Source organism: Leucoraja erinacea, chromosome 40 (assembly GCF_028641065.1).
Source record: "Leucoraja erinacea ecotype New England chromosome 40, Leri_hhj_1, whole genome shotgun sequence".
Taxonomy (NCBI): domain Eukaryota; kingdom Metazoa; phylum Chordata; class Chondrichthyes; order Rajiformes; family Rajidae; genus Leucoraja; species Leucoraja erinaceus.
The window spans coordinates 5528636-5547874 of record NC_073416.1 but is presented as its reverse complement, the minus strand read 5'-3'; the positions used below and the strand labels follow the sequence as shown (position 1 = coordinate 5547874).

Below are 19239 nucleotides of genomic sequence, written 5' to 3'. Positions count from 1 at the left end.
ACATCCCAGGAATCAGTCTGGTGAACCGTCTCTGCACTCCCTCTATGGCAATAATGTCCTTCCTCAGATTTGGAGACCAAAACTGTACGCAATACTCCAGGTGTGGTCTCACCAAGACCCTGTACAACTGCAGTAGAACCTCTCTGCTCCTATACTCAAATCCTTTTGCAATGAAAGCTAACATACCATTCGCTTTCTTTACTGCCTGCTGCACCTGCATGCCTACCTTCAATGACTGGTGTACCATGACACCCAGGTCTCGCTGCATCTCCCCCTTTCCCAATAGTATAGGCTGGAAGGGCTGAATGGCCTCCTCTACTTGTCCTCTGCGTGACTGGGCGACCGACTCACTACCAAGTGGTGAGCATGGCAGTGGGAAACCCCAGTCAGGCTGCTGGAGCAGGACAGCAGTTTTGCATCCAAAACCATGTTGCTTTTTTAAAATATAAATGATCCCTTTTTAATCCAGGTAAACAGTCCCTGTTTTAAAACTAGGCAGCAGAGCGACTGAGCATTCAAGGACAGCATGTGTGAAGTGCACACACATCAACTTGTGTACACGTCCCAGAGCACAGGCTCACATCAATGTGTGTGCATGCACACTGCATTAACACATGTATGTCAATGTGCATGACTAACATTAGATACACATCAACATGTTTGGACATAAATCAAAGTGCATGTGCATAAACACATAAAAACAAGCAAATACACAGGCACAACAAAAATATTAATATACCTTTCAATGCATTCACACATCCACGTGCCTACATGCATATATAGGATGTTCCAAGCACTTCACAGCTAGTTAGAAACTGTGGAAAATGTAAATCTGTTCCTGCATACCCAAAATCTCTTTCAGGGAATATAGTGGCTTGTAGGACAATATTGGATATTATAAATCCACATACCACTCGGTGGAAAATCCACACTTTAGAAGTGACATTATAAGTAATACCAGAGCAAGTTCCCCCGCTCTTCTTAAACAGTGCCACGGGATCTTTCATGCCCACTTGAGAAAGCAAACTGGTCTCAGTTTAATATTTCACCTGAAAGGCAACATATTCAGTAAAGCTGCCTCAGTGCTGCACCGGGGAAACTGTTTAGATGTTTATGCTTTCTCTGGAGTGGGACTTGAACCTACTTTGAACAACAAACAATATTTTTCCTCAAGCAATCCTGCTAAAATGAGATTTACTGTGGCTAATTTTTATGGTGTGTTAACATTTCCTTTCTCCTCCACCCCATGAGATTTCTTTGCTCCTCCATATCTGGCTTCTTGCTCATCCCTGAGTTTAATCGCTCCACCACTGGCGGTTATGTCTCAGCCCCTAGGCCTCAAAGTCTGGAACTCCCTCCTTAAACATTCTCTGCCTCTCTCTCTTCCTTTAAGTTGTTCCTTAAATTTTACTTCTTAGGCCAAGCTTTTGGTCACCTGTCATAACAACTACTTCCATGGCTGAGTGTCAAACTTTGTTTGATAATCTGCCTTTGGACATTTCATAATGCTAAATGGACTGTAAATGCAAATTTAAGTTTTTGCATTTATGTGCAAAACAACAATGATTGTCCTTCAGAAATTATTGGCTGCTGAGCATGTTGGAACATCCTGAGAATGCAATAACAAGTTCAAGAATTCAGAGAGAGGCATTAAGGCACAAAGTCCTTTTGTTAAAACAGTATTCTTTTCCAATTGAAGATATAAAATAAGTGTCTTTTCTAAACTCTTCTTTCAGCTAAACGTACTGTGGGAAAAAGGTAGGTTTCCTCTTTGAAATGCAGGTATGTCACCACATTCATCATGATAAGGAGTGCTGAGTAATGTGCAATCTTTATCACAAACCACAGGTAAGGCACTGCCTGCCTGGGCCTGCCTGATGAAGCCTGGGTAGGAAAGAGCTGCAGATCCAGTAAATCGAAGATGGACACAAAATGCTGGAGAAACTCAGCGGGACATGCATGGTGAAGCATGGGGCTGGGGATGTTTAAAAGGGTATACAGTAAAACAAACAGATATGGAAGATGCCCCTCTACTTCTAGATACTGAATGCCAAATTATTTTTTCCCTCAACTTTCCAACCAATGTCCTTGAACAAATATTTCTCGGAAAGCATATTGTTTTTAGAAGTCCTTGGAAATCAACATACTTCTTAGGCAGTTTCACTTTCACAAGTCCCCTGTCCGATGCAAGGAAGTGTAAGATGCATCCAATGCAGGGAACAAATACCTGTGACCATATGCACAGTAGAAGTCGCTGACTTTAACCTCCCTCGAAGATGCTACACAGGACTTGACAGAATCTGTGCAGCCATGACAATATGGCCACGTGCTCTATTGATGGAAAATGCTCAGTGAGCCAAAGTGCAGATGTGACCATAAGTCCCAAACCATGGACAGCATCACATCAACCTCTCTGTTAAAATTAGTTGCAGGAGGCACATCACTAATTCACTTGCCATCTCAAGAAGTCAATTGACGGGATTGACAAACTGGAAGGTTTTTCATGTCATAGAAAAGAAAACTTCTTCCACGAAAATTTGTCTCGCTTTTCCCCAAGGCATTGGTTCCCAAGCACCACAAGTGCAATGTCAGAATGTCCACTTGTGAACTGTGACAGCGAAGAGTTAGCAGAAATGTTCTACGATGGGGAATGTTGTCTCTCTGATGGATCTCTGCACCACCGATCATTGACCACTATCTCCCCATCCCCAGGTTGCAGAAGTTTATCTGTAATAGTGTACAACCTGGTGCTTAATGAATGACATGCTTTAATAGAAATTCTCTTTAATATCACACCTCCCCAACCTAGCCTACCTATAGCATTCCAATCACTCCTTTGACTAATCAGTTGACAAGGTCAGAGCTATTAAGACACGATGGTTCAATGGTACTTTATCGTCACATTCCCTTTTGCCTTTTTACATACAATTCAGTAAAACTCGTACTATACATAGGCACAATCATACTTAAGTACAGGATTGTAGGAATAGTAAATTACACTGAGACAGTACACAAGAGTCATCACGCTTCCGACAATTAATTGTTGGAATGTATACAGTGTATAAACACGAGTGGAAGTGACCTGAATTCTTAAAAGTCAGATTTCCAAATGTATTGAAATGTATACCACAGTCAGAGGCTAAGTATCCCACAGTGAGTGACACACCTCCTTGTGACTCAAAAGTCTTTCCAACATCTACAATTGGAAATCTGGAATATGATGGAATATTCAATGCTTGCAAACACCTTCCAATACGATACAGCTGCTTCATTGGCATCCCATCAACCACACTTATCCTTCACCACTGGTGCACACGTGGCTGCAGTATGTACCGTCTACAAAATGCAATGCAGTTACTTGCCTAGGATACTCTGCTGGCACCTCCCAAATCTGCAAGCTCTCCCACCAAGAAGGACAAGGGCAGCGAGTGCATGAATTCCCTTCCACGTTTCAGATCATCTTGACTTTGAAACATATTGCTGCTCTTTCATTGTCTCTGGGTTCAAATCCTGAATCTTTCTGCACAACTGCACTGTGAGAACGCCTTCACCAGTAGGACTGCAGTGCTTTAAGGCAGCTCACCACCACCTTCCGAAGGGCAATTAGGGATGGGGAATAAATGTGGCGATGCCACATCCTGTGAGAGAAGAATAAAAAATACGCATGCTCTCTAACATTGACCATGAGAAATGTTTGTTGGACCCTCAAGTCTGTTCACCCATGACTGCCTCCCCCCACCACCATCAGATTACCACCCAAGGTTGCTGGCCATTGGATTTGGCCGTCAACTGGACATAGGTGTTCTTCTTTCTGTGACTTTGGGACCTAAGTGTAGAGCTGCCCAGATTAACATGGAGGCATGAGGCACCAATACAAGCTGTTCAGAGTTTTAGCTCCCTCAGGAATGGGAGGGCAAAGAGGTTGCCTCTGGCCATGGACTAGCCTGAGTCGTCACTTGTACCTGTAGGTCCTGTTGCATTGTGGCACACTGGCCTGTTGGCATGCAGCTTAATATTTAGACTGATCTTCTTTGCTACCAAGGAAGCGAAATAAAAGGCCAGACTGATTTGTTGTAGTGCTATCAGAGAGTGTTCCTATTGCAACACAGGTTGAACTGGTTGAAGCTCAGGGGCATCGTGAGTTTACAACTTGTTCTTCAGCCTCTGGGAGCTGACTTCCAAAGAACATCACGCTAACATTTTAAAAGCCTCTCTCTGCTGACTTGGCTGCCAGCGGGACTTCTTCTCAGTTTCTTGTGGGCGCTGAATAGAAAAAGAAAAATTCCACCTTCCTTCACAGCATTCTCGTAACTTAATACCAACTCTGTATCAGTAAGCAAAATGTAGGTGAAAATTGGGACAATTCTTCCAAAGACAGGAACATTGGACATAAACAACACCTCTAACATAGTATTATGTCCGAACGTGCTTCCCAGGAGTGATTGATTATCAATCAAAAATTTATAAAAAGTCACAGGAAAGATAATGGAGTTATCTTTTACAACCCACAGTCCATAGTGGGTTGGAAAGAGTGCCAAAAGAGGGAGAAGGGAAGAAGGCAGAGAGCTTTGGGGAGGACATTTCAACCTTGGGGCCTCGGAAGCTGAAGGCATGATTGCTAATTGTGGGGGAGTGTAGGGGAAGGCCGCGATTAAGAATTAGAGGAACACAGAGGTTTCAGGTATATGTAGCTTGGAGAGATTACACAATCCTGGAAAAGACTACATTGGATTTTCCACTGTAAAGAAGGGAACGCAAAACATCAATAGTTTTGCTGTAGTATGGAGTGAGGCTATGATAGTATTTCATGATTTAATCTGTGTTATACCTTTGTTGTCCCCGTCTCGGGCTTATATCATGGGATAGTGTAGAGGAAGTTTTCATCTGGATCTAACCTGTGCTGTCCCTGCCCTAGGATTGTGTAATGGGTTATTGTGGACAGAGTTTCATGCTGTGCCTAATCTTGCTGTTGCTGCAGAAGTATTTGATGGGACAGTGGGTGCTTTATTCTGTGTTTAACCCATACTGTCCCTGGCCTGGTAGCATTTGATGGGACACTGCAGAGGGTTCTTTACTCTTTGTCTAACTGTAGCTGTCATTGCCCAGAAGTGTTTGACAGAACAACATAGAGGAGTTTTATACCATATCTATGCCGTGTTGAGCCTGCCCAGGGAGTGTTTGATAGGGTCTCAGGGGAGTAATAAGAAATGAAAACTTTCCCTGATTTTTCAAGTAGTCCCCCATATGCTGAGCACCACAATCCAGGCTCGTACGAGACCATATTTGTTTTCCATCCTGGTTGGTTTGTCCCCTGCGATTTGTTGGTATAAAGCTAGCATTGCATCTTGAGTTCCTGATAGTGTAACTAAACTTGTAACCAATTGGCCTATTGCATTGCACAGTACATCCTCTTGCAGATCTAATCTTGGCTTCTTTACCCCATAGTCAATCCGGGAGGTCACTGGTTACCTGCTTGTGGCTCTGAATCAATTTGAATACCTTCCTCTGGAAAACCTGCGAATTATCCGTGGTACGACGCTCTACGATGGCAAGTATGCACTGTCGTTGATCCTCAACTACAGGAAAGATGGAGTTCATGGGCTGAAGCAGCTTGGTTTTAAACACCTGACAGGTATGATCTTTGGATATGAGGGCGCGTGGAGTTGGAGAAAATCCCCCACCCCCTAGGTGTAGTTAGTGCTCTAGAACCTATCAGCAGTTTGGCAAAGACCTACCACACAAACTTACAATGCCCTTCAGGCACTTTGCAAGCACCCTGACATCTTCGTTTCCTTTGCTCTATCATCCTGTTCTGAACAATGTACCTTATTTGTGAACACTAGAGAGCTTAGGAGGCCACATCCTGGCAGCATGGACATGGACAGTGAGCGCCACTGCAACCATCACCTTTGAACCTGACCTTGCCTTATGCCTCACAGGGACCTTTGGCCTGTGCTCAGATATTGAGGCCACTCGAGTTGAGTTGACTAGGCTTAAGTTGCGCGTGGGAATGGAGGTTTTTGTGAAGACGCCCCCCATTCTTCCTCATAAATCAACCCATAAGAAACATCTTTTATTTTGTTTTGCATCAAGTACGTGTTTCTGTGCTTCCCTCTAGCTCTCTGTTAAAGACGAAGGTTTGGATGACAGGTCTAATTAAAAGATTTATTTGTTGTGACTTTTGCAATGAGTCAGTGAGAGAATTGCAGTTTCTGTCAAACCAGATTTTCAACCAAGGAGCAGATCTGGAGCCAAATTTCACCTCAAACTAGGCAACAAGCTTGAGGAAACAATCAAAGCAAAAGCTGCTGTCTGTCGTGCCACACAGCACCAGCCCAGACATCCTGACTCCTTCCACATTGCCCTCACCCCACTCCCCTCATACTCCTCCTCAAACATTCCTCCCTCCCACACTCGCTCCACCCTTCTCCTACCAGCTCGTTCCCCAAACCCAGCCCATACACTTCAACCAATCCATATCCCATACCCCTCTCCCCACGCTCTCCCACCCCATAGCCCCTTACCAAACTCCCCCAACCCCACATTCCCCACACACATCCCTCAACTCACCCTATTCCATTCTCCCTTACACCACTCCCCTCGCCTTCCCCTTCTTCCACATCTTCACCCACACTTTGTCACCTATACATTCCTCAAACCACCCCCACTTTATTTGCTCTCACCATACCCCCACCCAATTCTCCCTTCCTTCTGCACTCCCCCTAGATACCTCCCTTCCTCTTACACCTAGGCCACCTCATGATGAAACTGTGGTTGTCTTCACCTGCACTGTTTTTGACTGCTAAGGCATCATGCGCGGAAATCACAATCAAAACATGGGGGGGGGGGGGGGGGGGGGGGACACAATTTCTTGGCGGCCATGCACGCACACACGTGAGGCTTCAGCCGTGGGCCCAGTGGACGGTAACATCGGGAGCTGACGTGGTTGGTAACCGACTCCGAACTCCAGCAACAGCAGCTTTGTCTGCCCCGAATCGTGGGGTTTGAATTGGTCCGTTCGCGGGGCTTTTCATCGGCCGGCGGGGGCTTCAACATCGGGAGCCTCGTTCGCCTCGATGCAGCAGTTTGATTTTAAGCCGATTCAGCCCTTAGAAAGTGTCTGATAAAGTCTGGATTACAAAACATGGGGGGGACTGTCCCCCACCTCTCAAAGCATGGGGGGGGAAGCCGTTCCCCCCCCCCCCCCCCAGGATTTCCGCCCATATAAGGCATCATAACTGGGTCCAACAATTTCCCCCTGCAACATTGAGGTGATACACCATGCCTACTTCTCCCTTTCCTCGCCAGAAGTTGTCTGTAATGCAACAAATGATTTCCTATTTGAGATTAACTCTCTCAATTCAGACCAGACATTGATACCAACAGCCCATCAAGGGAGCACATGCTAAAGATGCCTTGAACTGGCCAGTTGTTCCTAAGTCCACCAATACGATTCACTTCACCATCCAGTATAAGTGACACGTTAACGAAGCTGACGCTTATCATGGTAATATTGCGGAGGAATGCTGAATAAAACCATCACTAGGCCAAGGTATTGGTATCTGCATTCACAAATACCATTTGTGTGTGGGCACTCTCACTTCAGGGTGGCCTACAGTCATTGCGTAAAGGGGGCTTATAATCGAATTCTATTACCTACTCATTGCAGACAGCCTTTATCCCTCTATTTCTACTTCAGCTTCCACCCCTCCCCCTACACCCGTTTAGAGTTAACTGACACAACCATTTACTTGACAGTATATTGTGTGATCATTACAAAGATCCCCATTAAAAGACTGAAGCAAAGAATCATCACATACATGATGAAAAAAGTAATGTTGAATGATCAAATAGTTGTGTTTGTGAGTTTACAATGATTAAGATCCCTGCATCTCCCATTCTTGTTCTCTGTGGGATTGAGCTACCCTTTACTTATGATGCACAATTTTTAGGATATCGCAAGACTGCTGAAAATCAGGCTGCCTGGGACCATCCGGAGGTTTTAGCACAAGTTCAGAGTATTTGTAAAGAAAGGTTTTTGATTTGGAAGATTAATGGCTAAAGTGAAATGGCATGATAGATATTTCAAGAATATGTTTCCAATGTAAAGAACATCTGTAGTTTTTACAAACTGTGATCTAGTTGCAATATTGTGAGCTCAACGTTTACGGGAATTTGGCTGTATTTGTGTTCAGTCTCCATTCAAAACGCATTAATTCCCTGCATTAGTCCCAAAAGTTTGATTAAATTCTCCCTTCTCTTCTTCCCAGGCTTCCAATTGTCATTGTTCCCTTTCTTTATTAACGCTCTCCTTTTTGTTTTATGTGCTTTGCAGAGATTCTGGTGGGAGGTGTATACCTAGAATCCAACAAGTTTCTGTGCCACACAGAGTCCATCGATTGGGCTGACATCCTGCAAAACCCAAATGAGAGAATGGACTTCAATGAGACAAAGGATGCTGCCAAAGGCTGTGAGTATAGTAGATAGAGACAAAATACTGGAGTAACTCAGCGCGACAGGCAGTATCTCTGGAGAGAATGAATGGATGACTTTTCAGGTCAAGACCCGTCATTAGCTAGGGGTAACAACTTGGGTATCCCTGTTGTTATAAACATACTTGTTAATTGGTCTTTGATTTGTTTCATTTCTGGCGTTTTGCATTAAATTAGCATTTATTGCCCATCCCTAATTGCTTTTGAGAAGGTGGTGGTGAGCTGCTGCTTTCTTGAACCATTATAGTACTTCTAGTGATGGTACACTCACAGTGCTGTTCTAAATTTTTGAATTTAGACCCAGAGATGATGAATAACCAGCAACATATTTCCTAGTAAGTATGGTATGTGGCTTGAAGAGGAACCTGCAAATGATGGTGTTCCCATGCACCTCTTGCCCTGGTCCCAGGTGGTAGGGCTCATAGCTTTGGGAGGTGCCTGATCAAGTAATGGCAGTGCACTTTGCATTTCACGGTGGAGACAATTACTATTTAGGGTGGAGAGTGTGGTTCTAATCAAGTGGGTTGTTTTCTCCTTGATGATGTTGAGTTTCTTGAGAGTTGAGGCTGCACTCATCCAGGCAAGTGGAGAATATTCCATCACATTCCAGACTTGTGACGTAGATAATGATCTTTAATCAAAAGAAAAGCTCAGCTTTTCAAAATGCCAAATATCTGTCATTGAGACTTTTTCTTTTGACTCTATTTATCTTTGTTTTTTCCACCTCTTCATCTCCTTCCCTCTGTGACTCAGCTTACTGTTGGTTCAGATCCCAACCAATTAACCTGGTACTTGCAGATGTTGTAGCTAATAACAACATCAGGTATGGCAGACGGACCAGCACAGACATGATGGGTGGAATGGTCTCCCCACCGTAACATTCTTTGCAGAAGAAAGGCAGATCCTAAAATTGAATGTGCATGAGGCTACAATTAGAGTATCGTGTTCAGTCTTGGTCACCCTGTAAAAGGGAAGATGTTGTTAAGCTGCAAAGGGTGCAGAGAAGATCCACAAGGATGTTACCAGGACTTGAGGGCCTGAGCTACAGGGAGTGGTTGAGTAGGCTAGGGCTTTATTCCGTGAAGCACAGGACGATATGGGGTGGTGTTATAGAGGTGCATAAGATTACGAGAGGAATAGATAGAGTAAATGTAGGAGGAGTAGATAGGAGTCTTTTACCCAGAGTAAGGGAATTAAAAACCAGAGGACGTGGGTTTAGGGTGAGGGGGGAAAATATGTAATAGGAACCTGAGGGGCCTGTTTCCATGCTCTAACGTTTATTTTCTATGGAGTGGAATCATTTGTGTGCCTCATACGCATTTTTCAGGAATAGGATCGATTTATTTTTTTAAACTGACGATAGCTGTTCCTTGATAAGAGGAGAGCAGAATGCACAGAATCTCTTGCCCAGAATAGGGAAATCGAGAACAAGAGGACATAGGATCAAGGTGAAGGGGAAAAGATTTAATAGGAATCGGAGGGGTACATTTTTCACACACTGGGTGGTGGGTATATGGAACAAGCTGCCAAATGAGGTAGTTAAGGCTGGTACTATACCAACTTTTAAGAAACAGTTAGACAGGTACATGATAGGACAGGTTTGGAGGGATATGGGCCAAGCGGAGGCAGGTGGGACTAGTGTAGCTGGGACATATTAGCTGGAGTGGACAAGTTGGGCTGAAGTGCCTGTTTCCACACTCTATGACTCTAAAGGTGGTAGGAATATGTAATGAGCTGCTGGAAGAGGTAGTTGAGGCAGGTAATATCACAATGTTTAAAAAGTATTTGGACAAGTACATGAATAGCATAGATTTTGAGGGATGTGGGCCAAACACAGGCAGGTGGGACTATTGTAGTTGGGGCATGTTGGTCGGTGTGGGCGTTGGGCTGAAGGGCCTGTATTCATGCTGTATGACTCTATGAAGAAGGCCGTCTGAAGAAGTGTCTCGACCTGAAACGTCACCTATCCATGTTTCTCCTGAAATGCTGCCTTTTCATGAATGGAATCGTAAATCCTCAATTTACAGGTTTTTGCGATAATGCTGTTAACTCTTTGGGGTATGTGTTTTTGATTTTAAATGAAGATGTATTTCCTGTTTTTCAGGCTCCCAGTGCCATGCATCCTGTAAAGGACATTGTTGGGGCCCTGGCGAGGCTGACTGTCAGAACTGTAAGTACATTGTTAATGGATTGTTTGTGAGATATAGAAATTGGGCAGAGGAGTGAAATGTCTATTGATTCAGGCTGCTATGCAGTCCAGGTAGAGCATGACTATGATACAGTAACTCTAGCCAGTATACACATTATTAGTTACTGAACCACGCGTGAATGCCAAACACAGAAGATGTAACGGTAAGACTTGGCTTTGTGTACATGGCGACCCTGTCAGGTGCTGATTTCTTACGATGCTCTTAGTTATGCAGTCTGAACACTGACAGATAGATACACACGTACTTTAAAAAAGGCATCAGCTTCAGTTGAGTGCTGCTGTGCAGGGAGCCTGGTGTGGATCCCTGTCCTCTGCTGGAGCTGCCGCAGCAATGAATTGTCCTGTGCTTGGTGTGGGGGGTGTTGTCGCTGGGGGCTGGTGTTGGGGCACTTCTGCTCTGCACTGAGATCTCCCCAGTGGTGAATGTGCCCATTGCTGGGGATTGGCAGCACCTGCTCCATATGTTGACAGACTGCACGGATTCTACTGTTTCACCCTCTCTTTGCCTGCATAGTTTCTCTATGGTAACATACATTACTCAACAGTGCACGCTGGCTATTGCCTTAATATTGAGCTTAAAAATTTGTAGTAAAACTTAGGCCTGCAGTACACCTTTCTCATGGATGTGCCGGAGTCAATTATGGTCTCCTCCATTGTCAGAGTGAGGCTAAATGCAAATTGGAGGAACAGCATCTCATTTTTCACTTGGGCAGCTTACAGCCCAGTGGTATGCATATTGATTTCTCTCACTTCAGGTAGCCCCGGCATTCCCTCTCTCCATCCCTCCCCCACCCAAATCGCACTAGATTCTCGTTTTCACCCAACAAACAGCTAACAGTGGCCCATTTCCTTTATCATCGTTACTTTTTTGCATATCTTTCATTCATTGTTCTTTATCTCTCTACATCATCATCTATATCTCTTATCCCTAACCAGTCTGAAGAAGGGTCTCGACCCGAAACGTCACCCATTCCTTCTCTCCAGAGACGTTGCCTGTCCCGCTGAGTTACTCCAGCTTTTTGTGTCTATCTTCAGTTTAAACCAGCATCTATCAATTTATCTTGATATCAATTTGTCCAATTGCCATTTTTAAAATAATTGTTACTTTGCAGCTTTGGCCTGCACCCTATATGAAACTTTCCCTCTATTCTCTGCACTCCTCTCTGCAACTGAAAACATGCTTGTTTTCTCATGTTTCCAGTTCCTATAATGGGTCCTGGACCTGAAATATTGATTCTTCTTCTCTCCCAATTAATGCTACCCAACATGTTGAAGAATTTGAACATTCTCTGTTTTTGTCACAAAGTTAGCTTGAGGACAGTCTCATCATATCCATAAAGTAGTGGATCTACCTTTGGTTACCCTGTTCAGACGAACCTTCTAGCTTAACTAGAGGTTCTGTAAACAAAATATTGTTTCAATCACACAGGAGGTATTTCCAAGAAAGCATTTGTTGTTGGCGGGTTATCATTTAGCTAGATGACACAAACAGCGAACCTTGGGTTGAAAGCATCTGTATTGAAGTGATTCACATACAATCTCTCAGTGTGAATGGGGATGTATGTGTAAAACTGCCAAATCCTTAAAGAAACGTAACATTCAATTAGTTATAGACAATCATAAATTAGTGTCAAGTTGGAGTATATTTTCATGTTGTGATTTGAAGCTTTGTTCCAAGATTTGAGTATGCTTTCTGTGTTAAGGAATGATTTGCCAGCCTACATGATAAGGGATGTTATTTTTTAATTCATTGCTTCACCAAAGATCTGACTGAATAAATGGATTGTTGTAAAAGCGAGGCTTAACAGTGGGGAAGTTGATAGGCCGTTCCTCGGAATGGAGAGCTTTAAGTCTGAGGATAGGGGACTGCCCATTGAGAATGTAAATGAGAATAATTTTCTTCAACCTTCACCTTCTCTGCACCAGAGGACTTGGTTGTTTAGAATATTCATGCGATTGGAATATTTTTGGTTATGCAAATTAACAAGGAAGGTAGATAGATCAGCCTTGATTGTATTAACTGATAGAGCAGGCTTGAGAAGCTCAATAGCCTTCTCCTGCTCTTGCTTTTGAGAGATGTTTTCTTATGTGCACGACTAAAGTACATCTGTGTCCTGGGGAAACCCAGCAGGAATCACTGCCTTCAGGCAAAGGGTGATGGAACACAAAAGCTGCAATCATTTTGACTTTGCTCTCCTTATCTTCCCAACAGTGACTAAATCAGTGTGTGCTCCTCAGTGTAATGGCCGATGCTTTGGACAACACAACCCCAGCAAGTGTTGCCACGGCGAGTGTGCTGGTGGGTGCTCTGGCCCCAAAGAAAACAACTGCTTTGTAAGTCCTTGGCGGGTTTTATTTTAGCTTTATAACAACGACTACACATTCAGAGCACAAAGCCAGTTGTGAAGCACCAAGCTCAATATAAAAAAAATATACATTTGTTTTAGTTGTGTGAATTCTGATAGGAAATAAGGTGCTATGCTGGAAATTGGAAAAAAAGTTGCAGAAATAGGTCAACTGTGTGTGTGGCGGGAGAAACTAAGTTAATGTTTCAGGTCAATTTGAAATATGAACCTTGTTTTACTTTTCCTGTCTTGCTAAGATGTTTCTGCATGATCAATCCTGATGCTCACAGTCAATAGAAAAGCTTTCTGAAGCAGGGAGTGAAATTGTGAATCCCAAAGAATTAAATAAGCACCAAGATTCAGCGTGACAGGGAACAAATGCCTGAAGAAGACTGAAGGAATGGAAGCACTGGGTGGGATCAGCATGATAATGAGCAACTGTGAGTGGAAAGATGTGAAGGCTTTGGAGAAAGTGCAGAAGAGATTTACTGGGATCGTTCTGGAGATGAGGGATTTTGGTTATCTGGCTAGACAGGAGAAGCTGGGGTTGCTCTCCTTGGACGAGGAGAGGATGTGAGGATCTGAATGAGGTGGATTCACAAAAGATATACTCAGAGTGGACAGGGAGAAACAGTTCCCATAGGCAGGGAGGTCAAGAACTAGAGGACATAGAATGTATGTGATTAGCAAAAGAACCAAAAGTGATACAACAAAGAACTTCTTCATGCATTGAGTGGTTAGGGCATGGAATGCACTGCTGGGGTGGTATTGGAGGCAGGTTCAATTGTAGCAAGCCAAAGTAAGCTGGATATGTATCTGAAAGGAAATAATTGGTGGAGAGGGCAAGGTAGTGGGACAAACCTGATTGCATGAGTTTGATATGGTTCCAATAGATCAAATGGCCCACTCCTGTGCTGAAACCATTCTGTGATTTTATGACTGATGTCCAGAGCAAACAGAACTAAAATGTGATGATGATTGAAGCAGAGAAAAGATAATGGAGCTTCACACAGCGAGTGGGGCTCACTGATAGTGAAGACTGCATCAGTGAGTCAGAGCGGTGAGGGCCAGCTGTGTGCCCAAGCGTCAGAGTATAAAATGACATTTCCTGAGCTGTTCTAATTTCTCCCATTGACGGTTCTGTTCCCACAGGCGTGCAAATGGTTCAATGACAGCAACGCGTGTGTTCCAGTCTGTCCACAACCGTTAATTTATAACAAGCAGTCCTATCAGCTTGAGCGCAACCCAGACACCAAGTACATGTATGGAGCTTTCTGCGTGAAAAGCTGCCCTGGTGAGTACATTTAATTTGCCATGAATTCTGCGCTTTACATTCTCTGGGAACTACATCGTCAGCAGCAGAACGCTCACACTACAATCTGTGGTGTGTAACCAACCATTGGTCAACATATGCTATTGATGGCTTCCTTATAGAGATAAAATTGTGTCCCTCACTTTTCTCTTACTCCTGGCATAAGCCAGGTTTACAGCCGCCCCTCTCTCTGCCACCCCAAGTGGCGTACAAGCTATTGGCTAACTCAACAGACGACTATGGAAGCTGCAATCTTTCTCATCTGTATATTAATACCCCCCCTGCAATTAGAGGTTTTGTCTTATTATTGCTCACACATCATTCAGAGTGCCACAGGGAGGTTTCATAGAATCCACAGCATAGGAGCCATTCATTCCATCGAGCATGGGTCTGGCACTTTACAGGAGGTTGTCCTGCTCCCCTGCTGACTGACTAATTTGACTGACTTGACTTGACTGACTTCTCTTTTCCTGTATAACTGTCATCTTTGAGTATTTATCTAATTCCCCTTTTGAGAGCTATTGAATATGCTTCCACTATTCTTTCAGGAAGGGCGTTATGGATCACAGTAACTAACTAGATTAAAATAATTCCCCTCATCTCTCTACAGGTTGCACAAGTGATTCTCTAAACCTGTGAACACCCTTTTGCCAGTGGAAACTCGTATTCCATGAAATCCGGCAATAATTTTTGCACGTGGCCATCCTTGAGCTAACTGCTTGTTTTATACATGAACAACTTTTGGTTTCAGTTGCAGAGAGTTGTGGTACCATGTTTATCAGGCAGCCAATTCAATGTTACCCAGTGTATGTGCCAACTCCTGGAAATGGCTGTGAGGCATGAGCTCAAAGGCGCGGAGCATGAAGAACATAAACATTTGGAGCAGGACTGGGCTGTTTGGCCCTTCAAACGATTCCACTGTTCATCAAAATCAAGATTGATCTGCGCCCATTTTCCTGCACTCTCCCAATGTTCCCCGATTTCTTAAATATCCAGAAACTTAACGATCTCTGTATTGAATGAACTCAATAACTGATCCTCCACGCTCTGAGGCAGAAATTCCAAAAATTCACCACACTCTGGGTGAAGAAACCTCAACTGCCCTGAATGACCAACTCATTATCTTTGATTTTAAAAGTCATCTTCTGTTTTTGTTTTGTCCTGCAGCAAACTTCATTGTGGACCAGAGCTCATGTGTCCGTGCCTGCCCCAGTGACAAAATGGAAGTTGAGAAAAATGGAGTAAAGATGTGTGAACCATGTGATGGCCTGTGCCCAAAAGGTGAGAGTGCAAGAGACTCAAACTTCTCCCTTCCACTGTAGCAGGTTGCCTGGGCAACAGATACAATTTTATGCTTTCAAAGTTGACTTTGAATTTGCAGGGACTTTCACTTCCTGGTGTTTTCCAGTTGTTAAGTCATGGCCAGCCCCTGTTTCTGGTTCTTTGACCTGTAGAGTACAGTGGTAGTAATCATTAAATTACTCTCAGCAATGCAGAGACGTGCCTCAATGACTATCGACCAGTGGCACTAACGTCTGTGGTGATGAAGTGCTTCGAGAGGCTGATCATGGCGCAAATCAACTCATACCTCGACAAAAACCTGGACCCACTGCAGTTCGCTTACCGCCACAACAGATCAACGGTGGATGCGATCTCACTGGCTCTCCACTCCGCTCTGGACCACTTGGACAACAAAAACTCATATCATCCATCATCAACAATACCATCATCCCCTCCAAGCTGGTTACCAAACTCGCAGAACTGGGTCTCTGCGCATCCCTCTGCAATTGGATCCTCAACTTCCTCATTCACAGACCACAGTCTGTCCGTATTGGTGTAAATGTGTCATCCTTGATAACAATCACCACGGGAGCACCACAAGGCTGCGTGCTCAGCCCCCTGCTGTACTCACTCTATACTCATGACTGTGTAGCCAGACATAGTGCAAACTCCATCATCAAGTTCGCTGACGAACCATTGTTGTGGGGCGTATCACTGATGGGGACGAGTCAGAGTATAGAAGAGAGATCGAGCAACTGTCCATATGGTGCCAGCACAATAACCTGGCCCTCAACACCAGCAAAACCAAGGAACTGATTGTGGACTTCGGAAGGGGTAGGATGGGGACCCACAGTCCCGTTTATATCAACGGGTCAATGGAAAGGGTCAAGAACTTAAAATTCCTGGGCGTGCATATTTCCGAAGATCTTTCCTGGTCCCAGAACACTGATGCAATTATAAAGAAAGCACATCAGCGCCTCTACTTCCTGAGAAGATTGCAGAGAGTTGGTATGTCAAGGAGGACTCTCTCGAACTTCTACAGGTGCACAGTAGAGAGCATGCTGACCGGTTGCATCATGGCTTGGTATGGCAACTTGAGCGTCCAGGAGCGGAAAAGGCTGCAAAAAGTCGTAACCACTGCTCAGTCCATCATCGGCTCTGACCTCCCTACCATCGAGGGGATCTATCGCAGTCGCTGCCTCAAAAAGGCTGCCAGCATCATCAAGGACCCACACCATCCTGTCCACACACTCATCTCTCCGCTGCCATCAGGTAGAAGGTACAGGAGTCTGAAATCTGTAACATCCAGGTTCAGGAACAGCTACTTCCCCACAGCCATCAGACTATTAAACACAACTTCAAACAAACTCTGAAATCAAACCGCCTATTGCACGTTATCTGTTTATTTATATGTATATATATATATTCTATGGTATATGGACACACTGATCTGATCTGTATTTATGCCTACAATATTCTGTTGTGCTGTAGCAAGCAAGAATTTCATTGTCCTATCTGGGACACATGACAATAAACTCTCTTGAAAACTCTCTTGAGACCAACAATCCAGCCATCCACATTCAAATCCTACCTCGGCTAGTGTGAAATTTAAATTCCGTCTATAATCCAGAATTATTTGATACTGACCACAAAATTACCAGATTGATGTAAATTTTGTGAGAAAATTTGGCACACTTGTACAGACTGGCCTATGCTGTATGTGACTTCAGACCCATCAAATCTTGTTGACTGAAATGGCATAGTAAGCCATTCCATTAAAGGGCAATAAATACCCAGATTCCAAAGGAAAAAAAGCAGAGGCTCACCAGCCTGCTACTCCTTAACTACACTGGCGAGGTGTTGCTTCCAAATGTGGGCCAGCTGAGCCGTTTCTTTTTTCTGACAAATTTGTGGGTTTTGAGAGAGACCGTGTTATTTTGTAAGAAAAATATCACTACACTGGAAATGAGTTGTGGTTTTCTCAAAATAGAAAATAGCTAAGAATGAGCAGATTGTCTTCTGAGGAAATGTTGGAAAGGCTATGTTTGTATCCACTGAAATGTAGAAGCCTGAGAGGGAATTTGATTGAAATATAAGAGATCATGGCAGGTCAAGACGGGTGGATGTGGAGAGAACATTTCCTCTTAAGGGAGAATATGGAACCAAAGGTCACTGTTCAAAAATAAGGGGTCACCCATTTCAGACAGAGGCGAGGTGCAATGTTTTCTCATAGAAATGTGGTTTTTGGAAGTTATTTCCTCAATGGGTGTTGGAAGCAGTCTTTGAATATTTTGGACACAGAAGTCAATAGATTCTTGACAAGAAAAGTGAGGTGAAAGGTTACTGGGAGGAAGGGGGAATGCAAAGTTGAGGTTACAGCCAGATCAAATATGATCCTATTATCTGCCTGCACCTAATCCATATCCTTCCATCTCTTGCCTTTCCAAAAGTCTCTTAAATGCTACTATCATATCTTCCTCCACCACCACCACCCCGTGAAAAATCATTGTTTTCAACCATTATTACATATGGGACCATTGCAGAGAGCTTATATTGAATTAATGATAAGATTATATAGTAAAATAAAAAGTTACCAAAAATGACCAAATCAATCCCCAAGCTTGCTCTGCCATGAACAAAATATTTAATTGTTATATTCTTCCGTTTTCTAACTAGCATGTTTGTTCATTTGTACACCTATTTATCAACTTGGGTCAATCCTGTTACTGTTTGTGGTATTCTGAATCTGACACCATTGGGCTGCAATGTGCCTCTTCACTTTGCATTCATGTAAGAATTGATTGGATGCTATGATGCTGTAGATTCTCTGGCATAATAATCAGAATAGACTTGCAAGCCTGTACCCACTCTATGCCATTGACAATGTTCAGGACTCAGTTGTTTAAGGATACCCTAACTTGTGTGGATGGCACACTCTGACAGAAGAGTCCCACGTCTAATTAACACTAAAAGCTGAAGGTGGGCAAGGCGAGAGGGCCCCCTTGAACACTTCTTCTCAAACTGCATGGGCAGTGTAGTATTTAGTGACGTGGAACTTACAGAAATTATTACTCCATTAGCACCACCCTCAGGCTCTTTGATGCTCTGCAGGATGCACTGTCCAGCATCCATTTTCTACACACAGGCAAACAGCAGAATCTGCAGGATCAATACTACTTTAATTGGTGGGCAGACTAAATTGCCTTTGTTTTTTCTATTTTGGCATTTTCCCTTTTCCTGCTTCTTTCTCTGATGCAATTTTACAAGATCCCTGACCTTTACAATTTTACAAGATCCCTGACCTTACTTTGTGGATCTTTTTAACAAGTGATTACTGCTTTGGTTGGGACTAGTTAACTTGGCAATTAATTATTTAAAGGGAAAGAGAATTTGCATTTGATAGCATCTTTCATGCCCTTGAGATGGTCCAGATGCCTTAAACCCAACTAAATGCTTTTCGAGTGTGGTTATTATTGCAGGGCACCTGTCTGTGCATAGCAAACTTCAAGATCCAGTGTGATCATTAATCAGATAATAATTTGTTTCAGCGATGCTGATTGAGGATTAAACACTGGCCCCAGGACTCCCTGCTCATCCTCA

General features: G+C 43.6%; 1 protein-coding gene across 2 annotated transcripts in view; it reads left to right on the top strand.

Annotated features, from left to right (window-relative positions):
* Positions 1 to 19239, top strand: part of LOC129714732 (receptor tyrosine-protein kinase erbB-4-like) — a 102864-nt gene that overhangs the window by 42217 nt on the left and 41408 nt on the right. For both annotated transcript variants that reach the window (XM_055664531.1, XM_055664530.1), the window contains exons 3-8: positions 5446 to 5632; positions 8336 to 8470; positions 10597 to 10662; positions 12914 to 13035; positions 14199 to 14340; positions 15526 to 15639. In XM_055664531.1, the coding sequence (XP_055520506.1) occupies positions 5446 to 5632; positions 8336 to 8470; positions 10597 to 10662; positions 12914 to 13035; positions 14199 to 14340; positions 15526 to 15639 (766 nt within the window). The remainder of the gene's footprint in view (positions 1 to 5445; positions 5633 to 8335; positions 8471 to 10596; positions 10663 to 12913; positions 13036 to 14198; positions 14341 to 15525; positions 15640 to 19239) is intronic.